This window comes from Dromaius novaehollandiae, unplaced genomic scaffold (assembly GCF_036370855.1).
Source record: "Dromaius novaehollandiae isolate bDroNov1 unplaced genomic scaffold, bDroNov1.hap1 HAP1_SCAFFOLD_177, whole genome shotgun sequence".
Classification (NCBI taxonomy): Eukaryota; Metazoa; Chordata; class Aves; order Casuariiformes; family Dromaiidae; genus Dromaius; species Dromaius novaehollandiae.
The window spans coordinates 6,257-32,922 of NW_026991420.1; the positions used below are offsets into that span (position 1 = coordinate 6,257).

Genomic DNA, 26,666 nt, shown 5'->3' on the forward strand with positions numbered 1-26,666 from the left:
CCCCTGCCATGGGGCAGCCCCACATCTCCACGCCCCAGGGTGGGCGAGCAGGCGCCATGGGGCTGGAGGATGCCCCTGTGGGGCAGCCCCACATCCCCCCGCCATGGGGCAGCCCCACGTCCCCGCACCGCAAGGCCGGGCGAGCAGGTGCCATGGGGCGCCGTGGGGCTGGGGGATGCCATGGGGCAGCCCCACGTCCCCGCACCCCAGGGCCGGGCGAGCAGGCGCCACAGGGCCGCGGGGCAGCGCCGTGGGTCGTCGCGGCCGCCGTGGGGCCGGCGCCGTGGGGCAGCGTCGCCGTGGGGCTGGCGGCGGGGCGGCGGCGCGGCGGCGCGGCGCCGGGCGGCCTAGCGGGGCTGGGGGCCGCCGTGGGGCAGGGCGGCCGCCGTGGGGCCGGCGCCGTGGGGCAGGGCGGCCGCCGTGGGGCTGGCGGGGGCCGGGGGGCGGCGGATGTTGGCGCGGTCGCGGGCGGCCTCGGCCTCCTCGTCGTAGCGCTCCTCCTCCTCGGTCTCGCTGTGCCGCGGGCTCGAGTGTCGCGACAGCGACGGCGACGGCGGCACCGACGCCGGCCGCGGGAACCGGAACCCCGGCGCCTGCCGCCACGCGGGGCCCAGGCGTCCGGGAGGGGCCCAGGCGTCCGGGGGGGGGCCAGGTGTCCGGGGGACCCAGGAGCCACCACCCTCCCAGGGGGCCCAGGCGTCCGGGGGGAGCAGCACCCACCACCCTCCCAGGGGGCCCAGGCGTCCGGGAGGGGCCCAGGCGTCCGGGGGGGGCCCAGGTGTCCGGGGGACCCAGGAGCCACCACCCTCCCAGGGGGCCCAGGCGTCCAGGGGGGCCCAGGTGTCCAGGGGACCCAGGAGCCACCACCCTCCCAGGGGGCCCAGGTGTCCGGGAGGGGCCCAGGCGTCCGGGGGGAGCAGCACCCACCACCCTCCCAGGGGGCCCAGGCGTCCGGGGGGGGCCCAGGTGTCCGGGGGGAGCAGCACCCACCACCCTCCCAGGGGCCCAGGTGTCCAGGGAACCAGGAGCCATCCCCATCCCAGGAGGGCCCAGGCGTCCGGGAGGGGCCCAGGCGTCCGGGAGGGGCCCAGGTGTCCGGGGGGGCCCAGGTGTCCGGGGAACCAGCACCCACCGCCCTCACAGGGGGCCCAGGTGTCCGGGGGGCCCAGGCGTCCGGGAGGGGCCCAGGCGTCCCGTGGGGGGGGGGGGTCCGGGAGGGGCCCAGGCGTCCCGGGGGGGAGGGGGGGGCAGAGGGGCCCAGGCGTCCCGGGGTTGGGGGGTCCGGGAGGGGCCCAGGTGTCCGGGGGGCCCAGGTGTCCGGGAGGGGCCCAGGCGTCCCAGGGTTGGGGGTCAGGGAGGGGCCCAGGTGTCCCGTGGGGGGGGGTCCGGGAGGGGCCCAGGCGTCCGGGCGCTCACCGCCGCCGCCTCGGGGGGTTCGTAGGTGAAGCTCTCGGGGAAGGCCCGGGCCAGCGCCATGCGGCGCGCCAGCGTGTAGTACTGCCGGGTCAGGGGTCAGGGGTCACGGGGGGTCACGGGGGGTCAGGGGGGGTCAGGGGTCACGGCCCCTGCCCTGGCCCCCGCCCCCCTCCCCCCCCCCCGCTTCCCCTGCGGTCGCGCTGCCGCCCCCCAAAATGCCCCGATTTTGCCCCAAATCCCCCCCCCGGGACCCCCCCCAGGGACCCCCAGGAGCCTCTAGGGACCCCCAGGACCCCCCCAAACCCCCCCGGGACCCCCCCAACCCCCCCGGGACCCCCCGTCCCTGGTACTTGCCGTCGAGCAGGTCGCAGAGGCGCTCGGTGCGGTTGCGCTGCCGCCCCCAAACCGCCCCGTTTTCACCCCAAACCGCCCTGAGCCCCCCCAGGGACCCCCAGGACCCCCCTGGGACCCCCCCAGACTCCCCCAGGACCCCTGTGACCCCCCCGGGCCCCCCCAGCCGCCCCCAGCCCAGGTACTTGCCGTCGAGCAGGTCGGAGAGGCGCTCGGTGCGGTTGCGCTGCCGCCCCCAAACCGCCCCCAAACCGCCCCGTTTTCACCCCAAATCCCCCCAGGACCCCCCAGGGACCCCCAGGACCCCCCCAGGCCCCCCCCGGGCCCCCCCGGGACCCACCCGTCCCAGGTACTTCCAGTCGAGCAGGTCGGAGAGGCGCTCGGTGCGGTTGCGCTGCACGATGCGCTGCCGCCGGCTCTGCTGGCAGAAGCCGTACAGGAAGGCCGTCAGCTGCGCGCACGACTCGTCGGGGCCCCGGAAGCGCCGGTCCACGATGTAGATGCCTGCGGGCGCCGCGTCAGCCCCCCCGCCGACACCCCCCCCCCAAGGGGCCCAGGCGTCCGGGCATGGAACCCCCCCCACCACGGACCCAGGCCACCGGGGATGCCACCCCCCCACCAAAGGGCCCAGGCGTCCGGGCACGGAACCCCCCCAACGGGGACCCAGTCGTCCTGGGGACCCCCCCCCACCAAGGGGCCCAGGCGTCCGGGCATGGAACCCCCCCCCCCAAGGGGCCCAGGCGTCCGGGCACAGAACCCCCCCACCGGGGACCCAGGCGTCCGGGGAACCCTCAAGGGCCCAGGCGTCCGGGCACGGAACCCCCCCCCACCGGGGACCCAGGCGTCCGGGGAACCCTCAGGGGCCCAGGCGTCCGGGCATGGAACCCCCCCCACCACGGACCCAGGCCACCGGGGATGCCACCCCCCCACCAAGGGGCCCAGGCGTCCGGGCACGGAACCCCCCCCACCGGGGACCCAGGCGTCCAGGGGACCCCCCCCCCAAGGGGCCCAGGCATCCGGGCACGGAACCCCCCCACCGGGGACCCAGGCGTCCAGGGAACCCTCAAGGGCCCAGGCGTCCGGGCACGGAACCCCCCCCACCAAGGGGCCCAGGCGTCCGGGCACGGAACACCCCCCCACCGGGGACCCAGGCGGCCGGGGAACCCTCAGGGGCCCAGGCGTCCGGGCATGGAACCCCCCCCCCAAGGGGCCCAGGCGTCCGGGCATGGAACCCCCCCCACGGGGACCCAGGCGTCCGGGGCTCCATCCCCCCGCAAGGGGCCCAGGCGTCCTGGGGACCCCCCACCCAAGGGGCCCAGGCGTCCGGGCACGGAACCCCCCCACGGGGACCCAGGCGTCCGGGGAACCCTCAGGGGCCCAGGCGTCCGGGGGGCCCAGGCGTCCGGGATCCCCCCTCCCCCAGGGGGCCCAGGTGTGTGGGGGGCCCAGGCGTCCGGCATCCCCCCTCCCCAGGGGGGCCCAGGCGTCCGGGGAAACCCAGGCGTCCAGGACCCCCCCCAGGGGCCCCAGGCGTCCGGGGGGCCCAGGCGTCTGGGATCCCCCCTCCCCCCCATGGGGGGCCCAGGCGTGCAGGGGGCCCAGGCGTCCGGGATCCCCCCTCCCCCGGGGGGGCCCAGGCGTGCGGGGGGCCCAGGCGTCCGGGATCCCCCCTCCCCAGGGCGGCCCAGGTGTGCGGGGGGCCCAGGCGTCCGGGATCCCCCCTCCCCAGGGGGGCCCAGGCGTGCGGGGGGCCCAGGCGTCCGGGATCCCCCCTCCCCAGGGGGCCCAGGCGTCCGGGGGGCCCAGGCGTCCGGGCTCACCGTAGGCCGAGGGGTCGGCGATGTGCTCCTCCATGAAGCAGCCGAAGCCCGAGAGGTTGGTGGAGACGCTGGGGATGCCCATGACGGTGCACTCGGCTGGGGGGGGGGTCAGTCAGCCGGGGCCCAGGCGTCCGGGAGGGGCCCAGGCGCCCGGGAGGGACCCAGGAGTCCGGGAGGGGCCCAGGCGTCCGGGAGGGGCCCAGGCAACCGGGCACCTCCGCAGCCGGCAGGGCCCAGGCGTCCGGGCCGCCCCCGCGGGCCGCCCAGGTGTCCGGGATCCCCCCTTTCCACAGGGGCCCAGGCGTCCGGGCCGGGCTGGGCGGGGGCCCAGGCGTCCGGGTGGGGGCCCAGGCGTCCGGGAGGGGGCCCAGGCGTCCGAGGGGCCCCGGCGTCCGGGCTCACCGGGCGTGTAGCCCCAGGGCTCATAGTAGGAGGGGAAGACGCCCAGGTGGCAGCCACGGGGGACGGGGCCCAGGCGTCCGGGCCGGGCTGGGAGGGGGCCCAGGCGTCCGGGCGGGGGCCCAGGCGTCCGGGAGGGGGCCCAGGCGTCCGGGCAGGGGCCCAGGCGTCCGAGGGGCCCCGGCGTCCGGGCTCACCGGGCGTGTAGCCCCAGGGCTCGTAGTAGGAGGGGAAGACGCCCAGGTGGCAGCGACAGGGGAGGGGGCCCAGGTGTCCGGGCCGGGCTGGGAAGGGGCCCAGGCGTCCGGGCGGGGGCCCAGGCGTCCGGGAGGGGGCCCAGGCGTCCGGGCAGGGGCCCAGGCGTCCGAGGGGCCCCGGCGTCCGGGCTCACCGGGCGTGTAGCCCCAGGGCTCGTAGTAGGAGGGGAAGACGCCCAGGTGGCAGCGACAGGGGAGGGGGCCCCGGCGTCCGGGCCGGGCTGGGAGGGGGCCCAGGCGTCCGGGCAGGGGCCCAGGCGTCCGAGGGGCCCCGGCGTCCGGGCTCACCGGGCGTGTAGCCCCAGGGCTCGTAGTAGGAGGGGAAGACGCCCAGGTGGCAGCCACGGGGGACGGGGCCCAGGCGTCCGGGCCGGGCTGGGAGGGGGCCCAGGCGTCCGGGCGGGGGCCCAGGCGTCCGAGGGGCCCCGGCGTCCGGGCTCACCGGGCGTGTAGCCCCAGGGCTCGTAGTAGGAGGGGAAGACGCCCAGGTGGCAGCGACAGGGGAGGGGGCCCAGGCGTCCGGGCCGGGCTGGGAGGGGGCCCAGGCGTCCGGGCGGGGGCCCAGGCGTCCGGGAAGGGGCCCAGGCGTCCGAGGGGCCCCGGCGTCCGGGCTCACCGGGCGTGTAGCCCCAGGGCTCGTAGTAGGAGGGGAAGACGCCCAGGTGGCAGCGACAGGGGAGGGGGCCCAGGCGTCCGGGCCGGGCTGGGAGGGGGCCCAGGCGTCCGGGCGGGGGCCCAGGCGTCCGGGAGGGGGCCCAGGCGTCCGAGGGGCCCCGGCGTCCGGGCTCACCGGGCGTGTAGCCCCAGGGCTCGTAGTAGGAGGGGAAGACGCCCAGGTGGCAGCGACAGGGGAGGGGGCCCAGGCGTCCGGGCCGGGCTGGGAGGGGGCCCAGGCGTCCGGGCGGGGGCCCAGGCGTCCGGGAGGGGGCCCAGGCGTCCGAGGGGCCCCGGCGTCCGGGCTCACCGGGCGTGTAGCCCCAGGGCTCGTAGTAGGAGGGGAAGACGCCCAGGTGGCAGCCGCGCACGAACTCCTCGTAGTCGACGGGCAGCAGCGGGCTGGTCGACGACAGGAACTCGGGGTGGAAGATGATCTGGGGGGGGGACGGGAGGCGTCACCCCCCCGGACACGGGACCCCCCCGGACACGGGACCCCCCCAACCCCCTCCGTATCCCCCCCCGGAGCCCCCCCAGGACCCTCAGGACCCCCAAACCTCTCTGAGCCCCCCCAGATCCCTCCCAGAGCCCCCCCAGGACGCCCCAGAGCCCCCCCAGACCCCCAGGAGCCCCCCAGAGCCCCCCAAGATCCCCCCAGAGTCCCCCAGGACCCCCAAATGCCTCCAGGACCCCCCCAGAGCCCCCCCAGACACTCTGGACCCCCCCAGAGCCCCTCAAGATCCCCTCAGAGCCCCCCAAACCCTCCTGGAGCCCCCCCGGACCCCCAAGATGTCCCCAGGACCCCCAGAGACCCCCCAGGACCCCCAGCAGGACCCCCAGGACCCCCAATATCCCATGATCCCCTCCTATTCCTCCCAGACCCCCCAGGAGCCCCTCAATATCCCCCCAGGACCCCCCCAGAGCCCCCCAGGACCCCCCATGAGCCCCCTCAGACCCCCAGGACCCCCCCAGGACCCCCAAAGTCCCCCAGGACCCCCAAGAGCCCCCCATGATCCCCTCCCATCCCTCCTAGAGCCCCCCCAGGACCCCCAATATCCCCCCAGGACCCCCAAGACCCCCCCAGGACCCCCAATATCCCCCCAGGGCCCCCCCGGACCCCCAAGACACCCCCCAGGACCCCCAATATCCCCCCAGGACCCCCTGAGCCCCCCAGGACCCCCGAAATCCCCCCAGGACCCCCAGCAGGACCCCCAGGACCCCCAGAGCCCCTCAGGACCCCCGATATCCCCCCAGGACCCCTCCCCAGACCCCCAGGACCCCCCCCAGGACCCCCAATATCCCCCCAGGACCCCCCGAGCCCCTCAGGACCCCCGATATCCCCCCAGGACCCCTCCCCAGACCCCCAGGACCCCCAGCAGGACCCCCAATATCCCCCCACAACCCCCCAAGCCCCTCAGGACCCCCGATATCCCCCCAGGACCCCCCCGGACCCCCAAGACCCCCCCCAGCACCCCCCGAGCCCCCCAGGACCCCCGATATCCCCCCAGGACCCCCAGCAGGACCCCCGAGACCCCCTCCCAGGACCCCCCAGGACCCCCAGCAGCCCCCCCCGGCCCCCCCCTTGGCGGCGGCACCTTGACGCGGTCGCTGCTGCTGTTGAAGAGCCCGACGCGGCGGATGGTGGTGAGGATGGGGTCCGTGGCGTCGTCCAGCATGTTGTGCGTGCACACCGGCGGGAAGGACTGCCGCTGCGGGCCCAGGCGTCCCGCGGGGCCCAGGCGTCCGGGGGGCCGCCCTGCCCCCGCCCGGCCCCGCCCCCAGGGACCCAGGTGTCCGGGGGGCCCAGGCGTCTGGGGGGGTCTGCGCTATCCCCGCCCGGCCCAGCCCCAAGGGACCCAGGTGTCCGGGGGGCCCAGGTGTCCGGGGGGCCCAGGCGTCCGGGGGTCCGCGCTATCCCCGCCCGGCCCAGCCCCAAGGGACCCAGGTGTCCGGGGGGCCCAGGCGTCCAGGAGCACCCACACTACCCCCACCCAGCCCAGCCCCAAGGGACCCAGGTGTCCGGGGGGCCCAGGCGTCCGGGGGGCCCAGGCGTCCGGGGGTCTGCACTATCCCCGCCTGGCCCCACCTCAAGGGACCCAGGTGTCCGGGGGGCCCAGGTGTCCGGGGGGCCCAGGCGTCCAGGAGCACCCACACTACCCCCACCCAGCCCAGCCCCAAGGGACCCAGGTGTCCGGGGGGCCCAGGCGCCCGGGGGGCCCAGGCGTCCGGTGCCAGAGGGGCCCAGGCGTCCGGGGACCAGAAGGGCCCAGGCATCCGGGGACCAGAAGGGCCCAGGCGTCCGGCCGCCAGAAGGGACCCAAATGTCTGGTGCCAGAAGGGCCCAGGCATCCGGGTGCCAGAGGGACCCAGGCGTCCGGGGACCAGAAGGGGCCCAGGCGTCCGGGGACCAGAAGGGCCCAGGCGTCCGGATGCCAGAAGGGACCCAAATGTCTGGTGCCAGAGGGGCCCAGGCGTCCGGGTGCCAGAGGGGCCCAGGTGTCCGGGAACCAGAAGGGGCCCAGGTGTCCGGGTGCCAGAGGGGCCCAGGCGTCCGGGGACCAGAAGGGACCCAGGCATCCGGGTGCCAGAGGGGCCCAGGCGTCCGGGGACCAGAAGGGGCCCAGGCGTCCGGGTGCCAGAAGGACCCAGGCGTCCGGGTGCCAGAAGGGACCCAAATGTCTGGTGCCAGAGGGGCCCAGGCATCCGGGTGCCAGAAGGGCCCAGGCATCCGGGGACCAGAAGGGGCCCAGGCATCCGGGTGCCAGAAGGGCCCAGGCGTCCGGGGACCAGAAGGGGCCCAGGCGTCCGGGTGCCAGAGAGACCCAGGCGTCCGGGTGCCAGAAGGGACCCAAATGTCTGGTGCCAGAGGGGCCCAGGCGTCCGGGTGCCAGAGGGGCCCAGGCGTCCGGGACCTACCTGGGTGGCGAAGATGGCCCGCTTCATCATGGTGAAGTCCTCGCGGTCCAACATCTTGTTCATGTCGGGCAGGTTCCCCCTGGGGACGAGGCGCCGGGGCCCGTCATGGCGCCGAGGGGCCCAGGCGTCCGGGGGGGGCGGCGGCGGCGGCGGGGCCCAGGCGTCCGGGCACTTACACCAGCAGCGACTCGTAGAGCTTCTTGCCGAACTTCTCCTTCACCGCGTTGGCCGTGTCCCTGCGGGGCGAGGGTCAGCCGGACGCCTGGGCCCCTCCCGGACGCCTGGGCCCCCCGGACGCCTGGGCCCCCCCGGACGCCTGGGCCCCGCCCGGACGCCTGGGCCCTCACCAGAGCTGCTTGCGCACGGCCTGGCCCTTGAGCGTCTCCACGTTGAAGTTGTTGGTCCGGGCCGGCATGATGAAGAAGGCGACGACCGTCGTCTCGCTGCCGTTGACCTGCCGGTGTCACCGCGTGTCACCTCCGTGTCCCCCCATGTCCCTCCATGTCCCTCCATGTCCCTCCATGTCCCCCATGTCCCTCCATGTCCCCCCATGTCCCTCATGTCCCCCATGTCCCTCCATGTCCCCCCATGTCCCCCATGTCCCCCATGTCCCTCCATGTCCCTCCAGTCCCTCCATGTCCCCCATGTCCCCCCATGTCCCTCCATGTCCCTCCATGTCCCCCCATGTCCCTCCATGTCCCCCCATGTCCCCCATGTCCCTCCATGTCCCTCCATGTCCCTCCATGTCCCCCCATGTCCCTCCATGTCCCTCCATGTCCCCCCATGTCCCTCCATGTCCCCCATGTCCCTCCAGGTCCCTCATGTCCCCCATGTCCCCCCATGTCCCTCCATGTCCCCCCATGTCCCCCATGTCCCCCCATGTCCCTCCATGTCCCTCCATGTCCCCCCATGTCCCCCCATGTCCCTCCATGTCCCTCCATGTCCCCCCATGTCCCTCCATGTCCCCCCGTGTCCCTCCGTGTCCCCCCATGTCCCTCCATGTCCCTCATGTCCCCCATGTCCCTCCATGTCCCCCATGTCCCCCCATGTCCCTCCATGTCCCCCATGTCCCTCCATGTCCCCCCATGTCCCCCATGTCCCCCATGTCCCTCCATGTCCCCCATGTCCCCCCATGTCCCTCCATGTCCCCCATGTCCCTCCATGTCCCCCATGTCCCCCCATGCCCCCCCATGTCCCTCCATGTCCCCCCATGTCCCTCCATGTCCCTCCATGTCCCCCATGTCCCCCATGTCCCTCCATGTCCCCCATGTCCCCCGTGTCCCCCCATGTCCCCCCATGTCCCCCCATGTCCCTCCATGTCCCCCGTGTCCCCCCATGTCCCCCCATGTCCCCCATGTCCCCCGTGTCCCCCCATGTCCCCCCATGTCCCTCCATGTCCCCCATGTCCCTCCATGTCCCCCCATGTCCCCCATGTCCCTCCATGTCCCCCCATGTCCCCCCATGTCCCTCCATGTCCCCCATGTCCCTCATGTCCCCCATGTCCCTCCATGTCCCCCATGTCCCCCCATGTCCCTCCATGTCCCCCATGTCCCTCCATGTCCCCCCATGTCCCTCCATGTCCCCCATGTCCCCCATGTCCCTCCATGTCCCCCATGTCCCCCCATGTCCCTCCATGTCCCCCATGTCCCTCCGTGTCCCCCCATGTCCCTCCATGTCCCTCATGTCCCCCATGTCCCTCCATGTCCCCCATGTCCCCCCATGTCCCCCATGTCCCCCCATGTCCCCCCATGTCCCTCCATGTCCCCCATGTCCCTCCATGTCCCCCATGTCCCCCATGTCCCTCCATGTCCCCCATGTCCCCCCATGTCCCTCCATGTCCCCCATGTCCCCCATGTCCCTCCATGTCCCCCATGTCCCCCCATGTCCCCCCATGTCCCTCCATGTCCCCCCATGTCCCTCCATGTCCCTCCATGTCCCCCATGTCCCCCCATGTCCCCCATGTCCCCCCATGTCCCCCCATGTCCCTCCATGTCCCTCCATGTCCCTCCATGTCCCTCCATGTCCCCCCATGTCCCCCGTGTCCCCCCATGTCCCCCCATGTCCCTCCATGTCCCCCGTGTCCCCCGTGTCCCCCCATGTCCCCCCATGTCCCCCATGTCCCCCGTGTCCCCCCATGTCCCCCCATGTCCCTCCATGTCCCCCATGTCCCTCCATGTCCCCCCATGTCCCCCATGTCCCTCCATGTCCCCCCATGTCCCCCCATGTCCCTCCATGTCCCCCATGTCCCTCCATGTCCCCCCATGTCCCTCCATGTCCCCCATGTCCCTCCATGTCCCCCCATGTCCCCCCATGTCCCTCCATGTCCCCCCATGTCCCCCATGTCCCTCCATGTCCCCCCATGTCCCTCCATGTCCCCCATGTCCCTCCATGTCCCCCCATGTCCCCCATGTCCCTCCATGTCCCTCCATGTCCCCCCATGTCCCTCCATGTCCCCCATGTCCCTCCATGTCCCCCCATGTCCCCCCATGTCCCTCCATGTCCCCCATGTCCCCCCTGTCCCCCGTGTCCCCCCATGTCCCCCCATGTCCCTCCATGTCCCCCATGTCCCTCCATGTCCCCCATGTCCCCCCATGTCCCCCATGTCCCCCGTGTCCCCCCATGTCCCCCCATGTCCCCTCCATGTCCCTCCATGTCCCCCCATGTCCCCCCATGTCCCCCCATGTCCCCCATGTCCCTCCATGTCCCCCCATGTCCCCCCATGTCCCTCCATGTCCCCCATGTCCCCCCATGTCCCCCATGTCCCCCGTGTCCCCCCATGTCCCCCCATGTCCCCTCCATGTCCCTCCATGTCCCCCCATGTCCCCCATGTCCCCCATGTCCCTCCATGTCCCCCATGTCCCCCCATGTCCCTCCATGTCCCCCATGTCCCCCATGTCCCCCCATGTCCCCCATGTCCCCCCATGTCCCTCCATGTCCCCCATGTCCCCCCATGTCCCCCATGTCCCCCGTGTCCCCCCATGTCCCCCCATGTCCCCTCCATGTCCCTCCATGTCCCCCCATGTCCCCCATGTCCCTCCATGTCCCCCATGTCCCCCATGTCCCCCCATGTCCCTCCATGTCCCCCATGTCCCCCCATGTCCCTCCATGTCCCCCATGTCCCTCCATGTCCCTCCATGTCCCCCATGTCCCCCATGTCCCCCGTCCCCCGTCCCCCACCCGCAGCAGGTAGTTGAGCCGCGCCAGGGCCTCCAGGAAGACGTCGGCGCCCTTGTTGGAGAACTCGTAGCGGCCGGCGATGAAGAAGAAGAGCGTCTTGTCCAGGTCGAAGTCCAGGTGCCTGCGGGAGCCCGCCTCAGCCCCCGCCCCCGGGCGCCTGGGCCCCCCGGGACCCCCGGAGCCCCCCCCGGACGCCTGGGCCCCTCCCCAGACGCCTGGGCCCCCCAGGACCCCCAGAGACCCCCCCCGGACGCCTGCTCCCCCTGGACGCCTGGGCCCCCCAGGAACCCCCCCAGACACCTGGGCCCCTCCCCGGACACCTGGGTCCCCCAGGACCCCTGGAGCCCCCCCCGGACACCTGGGCCCCCGCCCGGACCCTCCCTGGACATCTGGGCCCCTCCCCGGACGCCTGGGCCCCCACCCGGACACCTGGGCCCCCCAAGACCCCCACCCGGATGCCTGGGCCCCCACCCGGACACCTGGGCCCCCCAGGACCCCCCCGGACACCTGGGCCCGCTGACCCGTAGAAGTGGCCGCGGACGAACTCCTGGACGCCTGGGCCCCCCGGCTGCCCCCCTCCCCGGACGCCTGGGCCCCTCCCGGACGCCTGGGCCCCTCCCCAGACGCCTGGGCCCCCCAGGACCCCCCTGCCCGGACACCTGGGCCCCCCCCGGCCGCCTGGGCCCGCTGACCCGTAGAAGTGGCCGCGGACGAACTCCTGGACGCCTGGGCCCCCTGGCTGCCCCCCTGCCCGGACGCCTGGGCCCCTCCTGGCCGCCTGGGCCCCCGCCCGGACACCTGAGCCCCCCAGGACCCCCCCGCCCGGCCGCCTGGGCCCGCTGACCCGTAGAAGTGGCCGCGGACGAACTCCTGGACGCCTGGGCCCCCCAGCTCCCCCCCCTCCCGGACACCTGGGCCCCTCCCCGGCCGCCTGGGCCCCCGGCTCCCCCCCTCCCGGACACCTGGGCCCCTCCCGGACGCCTGGGCCCCCGCCCGGACACCTGGGCCCCCCAGCTCCCCCCTGCCCGGACGCCTGGGCCCCCCCCGGCCGCCTGGGCCCGCTGACCCGTAGAAGTGGCCGCGGACGAACTCCTGGACGCGGGCCTTGCTCTGGGCGTGCAGGTTCTGGAACTCGTGCATGGCCGAGAACTTGCGCACGTTGAGGCCGTTGGGCGTCACCAGGTCTGGGGACACGGCGGGGCGGGGGGGGGGGGGAGCTGAGCGGCGCCCGGACGCCTGGGCCCCCCGCGTCCCCCCCCGGGGCGACGGCGACGGCTCACCCGGGCGCCGCTTGAGCAGGTGCTCGGCCTCGGTGGCGGTGACGTGGGAGACGGTGGTGAGGACGTGGGCGCAGTGGGCGGCCGCCCGCTCCAGGCAGTAGCGGTGGTAGATCTGCCGCTCGCCCGCCTCCTTGTCCACGTCGAACTGCCGCGGCACGGCCCCACGATGCACCGGGGCGGACGGCGCCCGACCCACCATGCACCGGGGCGGACGGCGCCCGCCTTCCCCGGGGGGGGGGGGGGGGGGGGGCCCTGGGGAGCCCCTCGACCTGCCCCGGGGGCCCATCGGCCTTCCCGTGATGCTCCAGGGCGCCCAACAGCCTTCCCATGATGCCCCGGGACTCTGGCCAACTCTTCCCATGGTCCCTTGGGGCTCTCGATGCCCTTCCCATGGTCCCTTGGGGCTCCCAACACCCTCCCCATGGTCCCTTGAGGTCCCGCCAACCTTCTCATAATGGTTGAGGGCCCCCAACACCCTTCCCATGATCCCTTGGGGCTCCCAACACCCTCCTCATGGTCCCACCAACCTTCTCATGATGGTTGAGGGCCCCCAACACCCTTCCCATGATCCCTTGGGGCTCCCAACACCCTCCTCATGGTCCCACCAACCTTCTCATGATGGTTGAGGGCCCCCAACACCCTTCCCATGATCCCTTGGGGCTCCCAACACCCTCCCCATGATCCCTTGAGGTCCTGCCAACCTTCTCATGATGGTTGAGGGCCCCCAACACCCTTCCCATGATCCCTTGGGGCTCCCAACACCCTTCCCATGGTCCCTTGAGGTCCTGCCAACCTTCTCATGATGGTTCAAGGCCTCCAACACCCTTCCCATGATCCCTTGGGGCTCTCAAGACCCTCCCCATGATCCCTTGGGGCTCTCAACACCCTCGCCATGGTCCCACCAACCTTCTCATGATGGTTCAAGGCCCCCAACACCCTTCCCATGATCCCTTGCGGCTCCCAACACCCTCCCCATGGTCCCTTGGGGCCCCCAACACCCTTCCCATGATCCCTTGGGGCTCCCAACACCCTTCCCATGATCCCTTGGGGCTCCCAACACCCTCCCCATGATCCCTTGAGGTCCTGCCAACCTCCTCATGATGGTTCAAGGCCTCCAACACCCTTCCCATGATCCCTTGGGGCTCCCAACGCCCTTCCCATGGTCCCTTGGGGCCCCACCAACCTTCTCATGATGGTTCAGGAACCCAAACACCCTTCCCATGATCCCTTGTGGCTCCCAAGACCCTTCCCATGATCCCTTGGGGCTCTCAACACCCTCCTCGTGGTCCCACCAACCTTCTCGTGATGGTTGAGGGCCCCCAACACCCTTCCCATGATCCCTTGGGGCTCCCAAGACCCTTCCCATGATCCCTTGGGGCTCCCAACACCCTTCCCATGGTCCCTTGGGGCTCCCAACACCCTCCCCATGATCCCTTGGGGCTCCCAAGACCCTTCCCATGGTCCCTTGAGGTCCTGCCAACCTTCTCATGATGGTTCAGGGCCCCCAACACCCTTCCCATGGACCCTTGGGGCCCCCAACACCCTTCCCATGATCCCTTGGGGCTCCCAAGACCCTTCCCATGATCCCTTGGGGCTCCCAAGACCCTCCCCATGGTCCCACCAACCTTCTCATGATGGTTCAAGGCCCCCAACACCCTTCCCATGGTCCCTTGGGGCTGTCAACATCCTTCCCATGATCCCTTGGGGCCCCACCAACCTTCTCATGATGTTTCAAAGCCCCCAACACCCTCCCCATGATCCCTTGGGGCCCCCAACACCCTTCCCATGATCCCTTGGGGCTGTCAACATCCTTCCCATGATCCCTTGGGGCCCCACCAACCCTTCCCATGGTCCCCGAGGTCCCACCAACCTTCTCATGATGGTTCAAGGCCCCCAAGACCCTTCCCATGATCCCTTGGGGCCCCACCAACCCTTCCCATGATCCCTTGGGGTCCCACCAACCTTCTCATGATGGTTCAAGGCCCCCAAGACCCTTCCCATGATCCCTTGGGGTCCCACCAACCTTCTCATGATGGTTCAAGGACCCCAACACCCTTCCCATGATCCCTTGGGGCTCCCAAGACCCTTCCCATGATCCCTTGGGGCTCCCAACACCCTCCCCATGGTCCCACCAACCTTCTCATGATGGTTCAAGGCCCCCAACACCCTTCCCATGATCCCTTGGGGCCCCCAACACCCTTCCCATGATCCCTTGGGGCCCCGCCAACCTTCTCATGATGGTTCAGGACCCCCCAACGCCCTCCCCGAGGTCCCCCCAACCCTCCCCGAGGTCCCCCCCCCCCGCCGAGGACGCCTGGGCCCTTGGAGGAGGGGGGGTGGGGCGGGGGCGGCTCACGTGCTGCAGGTTGTTGTAGAAGTCGACGCTGGCGGCGCAGAGGTAGCGGCCGAGCAGGGTGGCGTGCGTGGTGAAGACGGTGGCCACCGGCAGCCGCCGCGCCCGGCTCAGCACCAGCCCCAGCCCCGCCAGCCACTCGTGGAAGTGGCCCACGATGAAGGGCCGCTCCGCCTCGCTCTGCGCCGCAAACTGCCCCCGGGCCCGTCAGCGCCCGGACGCCTGGGCCCCCTGCGCTGCGCGCGCCCAGACGCCTGGGCCCCCTGCACCTGCACCCGGACGCCTGGGCCCCCTGCGCTGCGCGCGCCCCCGGACGCCTGGGCCCCCTGCGCTGCGCGCGCCCCCGGACGCCTGGGCCCCCTGCACCCCGGACACCTGGGCCCCCTGCGCTGCGCGCGCCCCCGGACGCCTGGGCCCCTGCACTGCGCCTGGACGCCTGGGCCCCCTGCGCCTGCACGCCCGGACGCCTGGGCCCCCTGCGCTGTGTGCGCCCCCGGACGCCTGGGCCCCCTGTGCCTGCACCTGGATGCCTGGGCCCCCTGCACTGCGCGCGCCCCCGGACGCCTGGGCCCCTGTGCCTGCACCTGGATGCCTGGGCCCCTGCACTGCGCCTGGACGCCTGGGCCCCCTGCGCTGCGCGCGCCCGGACGCCTGGGCCCCCTGCGCTGCGTGCGCCCCCGGACGCCTGGGCCCCCTGCACTGCACGCGCCCGGACGCCTGGGCCCCATGTGCACCCGGACGCCTGGGCCCCATGTGCCTGCACCCGGACGCCTGGGCCCCCTGCACTGCGCGCGCCCCCGGACGCCTGGGCCCCTGTGCCTGCGCCCGGATGCCTGGGCCCCCTGCACTGCGCACGCCCGGATGCCTGGGCCCCTGTGCCTGCACCCGGACGCCTGGGCCCCACACGCACGCTCAGACGCCTGGGCCCCCTGCGCCTGCACCCGGATGCCTGGGCCCCTGCCCCTGGGGACACCTGGTCCCTTCCCTGGGGGTTCCCAGACTCCTGTGCCCCTGCTCCCCACACACCCGGACGCCTGGGCCCCTGCCCCACACATGCCCCGGACACCTGGGCCCCTTCCCTAGTGGGTGCCCGGATGCCTGGGCCCCTGCCCCACATGCACCCGGATGCCTGGGCCCCTGCCCTGGGGGGGTCCTGGATGCCTGGGCCCCTGCCCCACACGTGCCCGGACGCCTGGGCCCCTGCCCCACATGCACCCGGATGCCTGGGCCCCTGCCCTGGGGGGTCCTGGATGCCTGGGCCCCTGCCCCACACGTGCCCGGATGCCTGGGCCCCTGCCCCACATGCACCCGGATGCCTGGGCCCCTTCCCCGGGGTTGCCCGGACGCCTGGGCCCCTGCCCCACACGTGCCCGGACGCCTGGGCCCCTCGGGAGGGATCCGAGGACGCCTGGGCCTGCCGGGGGGGGGGGGGGCAGGCCGAGGGCCCGGACGCCTGGGACCTTTCCCGCTAAGGCAAGCGGGCCGGCGGCCAGGACGCCTGGGCCCCTGCCACGGGGGGGGGGGGAGGGGGGGGAGGCCGTGGCGGGAGCCAGAGGGCGGCGCCCTCGGACGCCTGGGCCCTTCTGGGGGGGGGAGGCCCTGGGACCCCCTGGGGACCCCCAAAATCCCCCCAGCCCCCCCAGGGCCCCTCCAGGACCCCCCAAATCCCCCTCCAGGACCCCCAGGGCCCCCCCAAACCTCCTCCAGGACCCTGCAGGGACCCCCAGGACCCCCCAGGGCCCCCCAAGACCCCCCAGGGCCCCCCAAATCCCCCCCAGGATCCCCCCAAACCCCTCTAGGACCCCCAAGGACCCCCAAAGCTCCTCCTGGACCCTCCAGGGGCCCCTAGGACCCCCCAGGGCCCCCCCCAAAACCCTCCAGGGCCTCCTAGAACCCCCCAACTCCCCCAGGACCCTCCAGGGACCCCCAGGACCCCCAAAACCCCCTCCAGGACCTCCAGGACCCCCAAATCCCCCTCCAGGACCTCCAGGGACCCCCAGGACCCCCAAGGGCCCCCCAAAAGCCCCTCCAGGACCCTCTGGGGACCCCCAGGACCCCCCAGGACCCCCAAGGGCCCCCCAAAAGCCCCTCCAGGACCCTCTGGGGACCCCCAGGACCCCCCAGGACCCCCAAGGGCCCCCCAAAAGCCCCTCCCAGACCCTGCAGGGACCCCCAGGATGCTTCAGGGTCCCCCAAGGGCCCCCCAAATCCCCCTCCAGGACCCTCCAGGACCCCCAAATCCCCCTCTGGCGACCCCCAGGACCCCCAAATCCCCCTCCAGGACCCCCCAGGACCCCCAAATCCCCCTCCAGGGACTCCCAGGACCCCCAAATCCCTCTCCAGGACCCCCAGGACCCCCAAGGGCCCCCCAAATCCCCCTCCAGGACCTCCAGGACCCCCAAGGGCCCCCCAAATCCCCCTCCAGGGACCCCCAGGACCCTGCAGGGACCCCCAGGACCCCCAAGGGCCCCCCAAAAGCCCCTCCCGGACCCTCCAGGCACCCCCAGGATGCTTCAGGGCCCCCCAAGGGCCCCCCAAATCCCCCTCCAGGACCCTCCAGGACCCTCCAGGACCCCCAAATCCCCCTCCAGGACCCCCCAGGACCCTGCAGGGACCCCCAGGACCCTCCAGGACCCTCCAGGACCCCCCAAATCCCCCTCCAGGACCCCCCAGGACCCTGCAGGGACCCCCAGGACCCTCCAGGACCCCCAAGGGCCCCCCAAATCCCCCTCCAGGACCCCCCAGGACCCTGCAGGGACCCCCAGGACCCTCCAGGACCCCCAAATCCCCCTCCAGGGGCCCCCAGGACCCCCAAGGGCCCCCCAAATCCCCCTCCAGGACCCCCCAGGAACCTGCAGGGACCCCCAGGACCCTCCAGGACCCCCAAATCCCCCTCCAGGGGCCCCCAGGACCCCCAAGGGCCCCCCAAATCCCCCTCCAGGACCCCCAAATCCCCCTCCAGGACCCCCCAGGACCCTGCAGGGACCCCCAGGACCCTGGCGAAAGCCCCGGGGAGGGGGGTCTCGGGGCGGGGGGCGGGGGTGTCCGCACCTCGCCGAGGAACCAGGCGGTGAGGAAGCCGAAGAGGACGGCGTCGTTGGCCTCGCGGTCGTACCAGGGCACGCCGATGGCGCAGCTCTCCCAGAGCTCGGCCTTCCAGCGCTCCAGGCTCCAGGCCGTGGCCGCCACGTCCAGCAGCACCACCGCGGGGCTGCCCTCGATCAGCCAGCGCCCAAAGTGCACCTGGGGGGCGAAACGGGGTGAAACGGGGCCAAAACGGGCAAAACGGGCTGCCCTCCATGAGCCAGCGCCCAAAGTGCACCTGGGGGGCGAAACGGGGTGAAACGGGGCCAAAACGGGCAAAACGGGCTGCCCTCCATGAGCCAGCGCCCAAAGTGCACCTGGGGGGGGGCGAAACGGGGTGAAACGGGGCGAAAACGGGCAAAACGGGCTGCCCTCCATGAGCCAGCGCCCAAAGTGCACCTGGGGGGGGGGAAACGGGGTGAAACGGGGCGAAAACGGGCAAAACGGGCTGCCCTCCATGAGCCAGCGCCCAAAGTGCACCTGGGGGGCGAAACGGGGTGAAACGGGGCGAAAACGGGCAAAACGGGGGCAAAACAGGGCGCTCGGGGGCCAAGCGGGTGCTCGGTCGGGCCCTGCGCGGCGGCAGCCCGGCTTGCGAAACGGTGGGCACGGCCCCAAAAGAGGGAACTTCTGGCCCCAAAACGGATGTGCACGGCCCCAAAATGGGCCTTTCTAGCCCCAAAATGGCCCCGCACGCTGCAGCCTGGCCCCGAGCGTCCCCCAAATGGCTGGTTTTAGCCCCAAAAGCTGCCTCCCCCCCCCCCAGAAACGACGCATCTCCCCCCAAAACGGGGCCCAGGAGCCTCCCGGCAGCGGCCCGGCCTGGCGGCACCCAAAAGCAGCAGAATTTGCCCCAAAACGGGGCCCTGGCCTGGCGGCACCCAAAAGTGGCAGAATTTGCCCCAAAACGGGGCCCTGACCCGGTGGTGGCCCCAAAATTGGGTAAAATGAACCCAAAATGGGGCCTTGACCCGGTGGCGGCCCCTAAAACGGGTTATTTCTCCTCAAAACGGGGCCCTAACCTCATGGCGTCCCCAAAATGCAGGAAAACCGCCCCAAAATGGAAACCCGGCCTGGCTGCAGCCTCGAAATGGGGTGAAATCACCCCAAAATGGGGCCTGGTGTTGCTACAACCCCCAAATCACCTAAAATCACCCCAAAATGGGGCCTGGTGTTGCTACAACCCCCAAATCACCTAAAATCACCCCAAAATGGGGCCTGGCCTGGTTGCAACCCCAAAATCGGGTGAAATCGCCCCAAAACGGGGCCGTGGTCTTAGCTAACCCCAAAACGGGGTGAAATCGCCCCAAAACAGCCCTGGGGGTGGCGAGGTCGTGACCTTTCCCGGGTGGGGGAGGGTAACCGGAGCTGGGGGGCTAAAAATAGCCCCCACGTGGCGGCGGGGGAGGGGCCGGGGGGGGCGAAATGTCACCGCCCGCCGCGGGGGAGGGGGAGGCGCCCGGACGCCTGGGTCCCTTCACCCCGGACGCCTGGGCCCCTGCGGTCACCTGGGGCCGCCTGGGTCCCGCCCGGACGCCTGGGCCCGCTGGCTGCTGTCTCTTGGACGCCTGGGCCCCCCCCGAGCTTGGGCTCCTGGTTCTACCCGGACGCCTGGGCCCCCCCAGACGCCTGGGCCCCCCGGACGCCTGGGCCCCGGCTCACCTTGCAGCCCTGGGCGTTCATGGTGGCCAGGGTGGGAGACTGGGTGGCTCCTGGGCCCCTCCCCGGACGCCTGGGCCCCCTCCCCGGACGCCTGGGCCCCCCCCCGAGCTTGGGCTCCTGGTTCTACCCGGATGCCTGGGCCCCTCTGGGCCCCCCTGGATGCCTGGGTCTCACCCGGAAGCCTGGGTCCCTCTGGGCCTGGACGCCTGGGCCCCCTGCCCGGACGCCTGGGCCCCGGCTCACCTTGCAGCCCTGGGCGTTCATGGCGGCCCGGGTGGGAGACTGGGTGGCTCCTGGGCCCCTCTGTGCCCGGACGCCTGGGCCCCTCCCGGACGCCTGGGCCCCGCGGCTCCCCCGGACGCCTGGGCCCCTCGCTCACCTTGCAGCCCTGGGCGTTCACGGCGGCCAGGGTGGGAGACTGGGTGGCTCCTGGGCCCCTCCCCGGACGCCTGGGCCCCCTCCCCGGACGCCTGGGCCCCTCTGGGCTCACCTTGCAGCCCTGGGCGTTCACGGCAGCCAGGGTGGGAGACTGGGTGGCTCCTGGGCCCCTCCGTGCCCGGACGCCTGGGCCCCCTGCCCGGACACCTGGGCCCCCCCCGAGCTTGGGCTCCTGGTTCTACCCGGACTCCTGGGCCCCTCTGGGCCCCCCTGGATGCCCGGGTCTCACCCAGATGCCTGGGCCCCCTCCCCGGACGCCTGGGCCCCCCCCCGGACGCCTGGGCCCCGGCTCACCTTGCAGCCCTGGGCGTTCATGGCGGCCCGGGTGGGATAATGGGTGGCTCCTGGGCCCCTCCGTGCCCGGACGCCTGGGCCCCCCCGGACGCCTGGGCCCCCTGCCCGGACGCCTGGGCCCCCTGCCCGGACGCCTGGGCCCCTCTGGGCTCACCTTGCAGCCCTGGGCGTTCATGGCGGCCCGGGTGGGAGACTGGGTGGCTCCTGGGCCCCTCCGTGCCCGGATGCCTGGGCCCCCTCCCGGACGCCTGGGCCCCTCCGTGCCCGGACGCCTGGGCCCCCTCCCCGGACGCCTGGGCCCCCCCCGAGCTTGGGCTCCTGGTTCTACCCGGACTCCTGGGCCCCTCTGGGCCCCCCTGGATGCCCGGGTCTCACCCAGACGCCTGGGCCCCTCTGGGCCTGGACGCCTGGGCCCCCTCCCCGGACGCCTGGGCCCCCTCCCCGGACGCCTGGGCCCCCCCGAGCTTGGGCTCCTGGTTCTACCCGGACTCCTGGGCCCCTCTGGGCCCCCCTGGATGCCCGGGTCTCACCCGGACACCTGGGCCCCCCCGGACGCCTGGGCCCTGCGGCTCCCCCGGACACCTGGGCCCCCTCCCCGGACGCCTGGGCCCCCTGCCTGGACGCCTGGGCCCCTCTGGGCTCACCTTGCAGCCCTGGGCGTTCATGGCGGCCAGGGTGGGAGACTGGGTGGCTCCTGGGCCCCTCCGTGCCCGGACGCCTGGGCCCCCTGCCCGGACGCCTGGGCCCCCCGGACGCCTGGGCCCCTCTGGGCTCACCTTGCAGCCCTGGGCGTTCATGGCAGCCAGGGTGGGAGACTGGGTGGCTCCTGGGCCCCTCTGTGCCCGGACGCCTGGGCCCCTCCCGGACGCCTGGGCCCCGCGGCTCCCCCGGACGCCTGGGCCCCTCCCCGGACACCTGGGCCCCCTCCCCGGACGCCTGGGCCCCTCGCTCACCTTGCAGCCCTGGGCGTTCACGGCGGCCAGGGTGGGAGACTGGGTGGCTCCTGGGCCCCTCCCCGGACGCCTGGGCCCCCTGCCCGGACACCTGGGCCCCCTCCCGGACGCCTGGGCCCCTCTGGGCTCACCTTGCAGCCCTGGGCGTTCACGGCAGCCCGGGTGGGAGACTGGGTGGCTCCTGGGCCCCTCCGTGCCCAGACGCCTGGGCCCCCTCCCCGGACGCCTGGGCCCCCCCGGACGCCTGGGCCCCCTGCCCGGACGCCTGGGCCCCTCTGGGCTCACCTTGCAGCCCTGGGCGTTCATGGCGGCCAGGGTGCGGCGCAGGGCGGCGCTGGGCGGCTCCAGCAGCTCCACCTGCGTGCGGACGCTCTGCTCCACGTAGGGCCCCACCAGGAAGTAGCCGTCGCCCCACTCGTCCGCCGTCACCCGCGCCTTCGTCTGCAGCACCGTGTAGATGCCCCCCACTGCGGGGGGGGGGGGGCGGGGGGGTCACCCGGGGGGCTCGCGGGCGCCCCACGGTCGCGGCAACCCCGCCGTCACGCCAGCCCCGCGGTCACGGCAACCCAATCGCGGTCACGCCAACCCTGCGGTCACGCCAACCCCGCTGGGGTCACGGCAACCCCACAGTCACGTCAACCCCGCGGTCACGTCAAGCCCACCACGGTCATGTCAACCCCATGGTCACGTCAAGCCCACCACGGTCACGTCAACCCCACGGTCACATCAACCCCGCGGTCACATCAACCCCACCGTGGTCACGTCAACCCCGCCATCATGCCAACCCCATGGTCACGTCAACCCCACCGTGGTCATGTCAACCCCGCCATCATGCCAACCCCATGGTCACGCCAACCCCACCGCGGTCACGGCAACCCCGCGGTCACGTCAAGCCCACCACGGTCACGTCAACCCCACCGTGGTCACGGCAACCCCGCCATCATGTCAACCCCATGGTCACGTCAACCCCACCGTGGTCACGGCAACCCCGCGGTCACGTCAAGCCCACCACGGTCACGGCAACCCCATGGTCACGTCAAGCCCACCACGGTCACGCCAACCCCGCGGTCACGCCAACCCAATCGCGGTCACGGCAACCCCGCAGTCACGCCAACCCCGCGGTCACGCCAACCCCGCGGTCACGCCAACCCCGCGGTCACGCCAACCCCGCGGTCACGCCAACCCCGCTGGGGTCACGCCAAGCCCACGGTCACATTAAGCCCACGGTCACGCCAAGCCCACCATGGTCACGCCAACCCCACAGTCATGTCAACCGCACCATGATGACAGCAACCCCACGGTCACGCCAAGCCCAGGGTCACGCCAACCCCGCTGGGGTCACGCCAACCCCACAGTCACGCCAAGCCCACCATGGTCACGCCACCCCCACCACGGTCATGTCAACCCCACGGTCATGCCACCCCCACCAAGGACACACCAACCCCACGGTCACACCAAGCCTACCATGGTCACGCCAACCCCAGGTTCACGCCAACCCCAGGGTCACGCCAACCCCAGGGTCACGCCAACCCCGCCATGGTGACCCCAACGCCAGGGTCACGCCAACCCCACCGTGGTCATGCCAACCCCACGGTCACGTCGACGCCACGGTGCTCACGCCAACCCCACGATCGCTCCAACGCCATTGGTCACGCCAACCCCAGAGCACTCATGCCAACCCCCCGGTCACGTCAACCCCCGTTACCCACGTCCACCCCATCGTGTTCACGCCAACTCCATGGGGCTCGCGTCAATCCCAGGATCGCGTCAACCCCATGGTGCTCACGCCAACCCCACGGTCACGCCAACCCCACGGTCACGCCAACCCCAGAAGTCACGCCAAGCTCAAGGTGCTCATACCAACCCCATGGTGACACCAACCCCACCGCGGTCCCGCCAACCCCATGGGTCACGTCAAGCCCATAATCACGTCAACCCTACCGTGGTCACGTCAACCCCATAATCAAGCCAACCTCATGGTCACGTCAACCCCATGGTTCCGCCAACCCCACCGTGGTCCCGCCAACCTCACGATCACGCCAACCCCGCCGTTGTCCCGCCAACCCCATGGTCCCACCAACCCCGCCATGGCTGCATCAACTCCCCAGTCCCGCCAACCCCACGGTCCCACCAAGCCCACCATGGTCACACCAACCCCATGGTCATGTCAAGCTCATGGTCACGTCAACACCCCCATGGTCACACCAACCTCACCGTGGTCACGCCAACCCCATGGTCGTATCAACCCTACCGTGGTCTCGCCAACCCCGTGGTCACGCCAACCCCATGGTCACGCCAACCCCACGGTCCCACCAAACCCACCATGGTCACGCCAACCCCATGGTCACGCCAACCCCATGGTCACGCCAACCCCACGGTCCCACCAAACCCACCATGGTCACGCCAACCCCATGGTCACGCCAACCCCTTGGTCACGCCAACCCCACCGTGGTCTCGCCAACCCCATGGTCACGCCAACCCCATGGTCACGCCAACCCCATGGTCACGCCAACCCTACTGTGGTCTCGTCAACCCCATGGTCTCGCCAACCCCATGGTCGCGCCAACCCTACTGTGGTCTCGCCAACCCCATGGTCACGCCAACCCCATGGTCACGCCAACCCCACTGTGGTCTCGTCAACCCCATGGTCACGCCAACCCCATGGTCACGCCAAACCCACGGTCCCACCAAACCCACCATGGTCACGCCAACCCCATGGTCACGCCAACCCCATGGTCTCGCCAACCCCATGGTCTCGCCAACCCCATGGCCACGCCAACCCCATGGCCACGCCAACCCTACTGTGGTCACGCCAACCTCATGGCCACGCCAACCCCATGGCCACGCCAACCCTACCGTGGTCACGCCAACCCCACCGTGGTCACGCCAACCCCACCGTGGTCGCCCCCCTGCCCGTCCCTCCACAGCGGGAGGGGCCCCGGCGTCCGGGCGGGCCGCTCACCCTTGTTGGCCACCTCCCAGGCCACCTCGAAGAGCACCACGTTGTCGAGGCTCTCGCCGGCCGCCCAGTCCTCCAGGCCCGGCAGGGAGCTCACCGAGACGCTGCGGGCCAGCGGCATGGCCTGCGACCCAAAACCGGCGGAAATGTCCCCAAAACGGCACCCGAGGGGGGTGACCTCCCCGCGGGGACCCGAAACGGGCGGAAACGGCCCCAGAATGGGCAGAAACGGCCCCAAAACGGCCCCCGGGGGGGCTGGGAACCCCCCGGCGGGGTCACCGAGACGCTGCGGGCCAGCGGCATGGCCTGCGACCCAAAACGGGTGGAAACGGCCCCAAAACGGGCGGAAATGTCCCCAAAATGGCACCCGGGGGGAGCGACCTCCCTGCAGGGACCCGAAACGGGCAGAAACGGCCCCAAAATGGCGGGGAACCCCCCGGCCGGGAGCTCATCAAGAAGCTGCGGGCCAGCGGCATGGCCTGTGACCCAAAACCGGCGGAAACGTCCCCAAAACCGTCGGAAATGTCCCTAAAACAGCACCTGGGGGGAGCGACCTCCCTGCAGGGACCCAAAACGGGCGGAAACAGCCCCAAAATGGCCCCCGGGGGGGCTGGGGAACCCCGCAAAGGGGACCTGAAAAGGGGTGAAACGGCCCCAAAATGGCAGGCGGAGGGGGGCCAGGGCGAGAACCCCCCCGGTGGGGATCCAAAATGGGTGAAAATGGCCCCAAAATGGCACCGGGGGGGCCAAAATGGGGGACCCCCCCCGGGAGGGTTGTGAGCGTCCCCAAAAGCGGGGAAACTGCCCCAAAACTCTCACAGGGGGGCTGGAAATGGCCCCCCCCACCCATGGGGCCCCCCCAAGCTGTGGGTCACCCCAGGGGACCCCCCCACCCATGGGGCCCCCCCATAGGGCCCCCCCATCCCATGAGCCCCCCCAATGGCCAGAGGCCCCCCCCAGCCCCCCTATAGGGCCCCCCCAGCCCCGGAGACCCCCCCCGGCTCCCAGAAGCCCCCCCCGGCCCCCCATAGGGCCCCCCCCAGATCCCGGGAGCCCCCCCAGCTGCCTCCTAGGCCCCCCCCAGGGCCTCCCCCCGACCCATAGGGCCCCCCCAGGCCCAGGGACCCCCCCACCAGCCCCCCATAGGGGCCCCCCCAGCCCCAGAGCCCCCCCCCAGATCCCGTGAGCCCCCCCAGCTGCCTCCTAGGGCCCCCCCAGGGCCCCCCCGACCCATAGGGCCCCCCCAGGCCCAGGGACCCCCCCACCGGCCCCCCATAGGGGCCCCCCCAGCCCCAGAGCCCCCCCCCGGATCCCGGGAGCCCCCCCAGCTGCCTCCTAGGCCCCTCCCAGGGCCTCCCCCGACCCATAGGGCCCCCCCAGGCCCAGGGACCCCCCCACCGGCCCCCCATAGGGGCCCCCCCAGCCCCAGAGCCCCCCCCCGGATCCCGGGAGCCCCCCCAAAAAACTTTCCCCGACTCAGAGGGGCCCCCCCAGCCCCAGGGCCCCCCCCCGGATCCCGGAAGCCCCCCCATAAAGCCCCCCCAGGGCCCCCCCGAGCCCCCCATAGAGCCCCCCCCACCCCCCGCAGCCCCCCCACCCCATAGGGCCCCCCAGGCCCCCCCCATAAGACCCCCCCCCAGATCCCGGAAGCCCCCCCAGCCCCCCCATAGGGCCCCCCCACCCTCAGGACCCCCCCCCAGCCATTGCCCCCCCCCCGGGCCGGGCCCCCCGCAACTTTTCGCCCCCCTCCCTCTGCCCCATGGAAGGCTCTGGGGGCTCCCCCCCCCCCCAGGAACGGCTATGGGGGGGGCCCGGGCTGGGGGGGGCTCAATGGGGCCCCCCCTCTGCCGGGGGGGTCGCGGGGGGGTCGCGGGGGGGGGCCGGGTTGGGGGGGTCCCGGGTTGGGGGGCTCCCCTTCCCCTCCCCCCCCCCCCGCTCACCTCCTTCGCGCTCCCGCAGCTGAGCGAGGAATGACCTCTCCCGCCCCCCGTCGCCGGGAGGCCCCGCCCCGCCCGGGCCCCGCCCCCCGGCGCTGATTGGCCGCGCCGGCGGGTGATGGACGGGCAGCGAGGGTCGCCACGTGCGGGGAGGGGGGGTGCGCCTTAAAGGGGAAACGGCGGCGTGGCGGCCGCAGGGTGGGGCCCACCTCGGGGAGGGGCCTGCCCCACTGCGGGGGGGGGTTGTGGGGCTGGTCACGGGTCAGGTCGGGTTATGGGGCAGGTTATGGGGCAGGCCGGGCTATGGGGTAGGTGATGGGGCAGGCTGTGGAGTAAGTTGGGCTATGGGGCAGGTCATGGGGTGGGTGGTGGGGCAGGATATGGGGCAGGTGGGGTTATGGGATGGGTTATGGGGCAGGATATGGGGCAGGTGGGGTTATGGGATGGGTTTGGGGGCAAGTTATGGGGCAAGTGGGGTTATAGGGTGGACTATGGGGCAAGTTATGGGGCAGGCCAGGTCATGGGGTGGGTTACGGGACAGGTTATGGGGCAGGCCGGGTTATGGGGTGGGCTATGGGGCAAGTTGTGGGGCAGGCCAGGTTACAGGGCAGGCTATGGGGCAGGCTGGGTTATGGGGCAGGCTATAGGGCAGCCCGCGGCAGCGGTGACCTGGCTGGAGGACCGCGCACCATCGAGCGGCTCGGCCAGAGCGGCCT

The 26,666-nt window shown here is 72.8% G+C and overlaps 1 protein-coding gene across 4 annotated transcripts; it reads right to left on the reverse strand.

Moving 5' to 3' along the window:
• Positions 1-215: 215 nt before the first annotated feature.
• GYS1 (glycogen synthase 1) lies at positions 216-26,029 on the reverse strand. Of its 4 annotated transcripts, XM_064504319.1 has the most exons (17): positions 25,954-26,029; positions 24,017-24,137; positions 21,340-21,521; positions 17,675-17,866; positions 14,627-14,815; positions 12,271-12,415; positions 12,057-12,174; positions 10,991-11,111; positions 8,161-8,267; positions 7,990-8,049; positions 7,814-7,892; positions 6,493-6,606; positions 5,208-5,334; positions 3,588-3,683; positions 2,108-2,271; positions 1,417-1,497; positions 216-593 (listed from the first exon to the last, which is right to left on the reverse strand). In XM_064504319.1, exons 2-17 carry the CDS (start codon positions 24,132-24,134, stop codon positions 348-350), a joined length of 2,139 nt encoding a protein of 712 aa, XP_064360389.1. In that variant the 5' UTR covers positions 24,135-24,137; positions 25,954-26,029; the 3' UTR covers positions 216-347. The 4 variants fall into 4 exon arrangements, with proteins under 4 accessions (XP_064360389.1, XP_064360392.1, XP_064360391.1 ...); XM_064504322.1 differs by lacking the exons at positions 21,340-21,521; positions 24,017-24,137; positions 25,954-26,029 and adding an exon at positions 20,746-20,781; XM_064504321.1 differs by lacking the exons at positions 21,340-21,521; positions 24,017-24,137; positions 25,954-26,029 and adding an exon at positions 19,613-19,643.
• Positions 26,030-26,666: the final 637 nt, after the last annotated feature.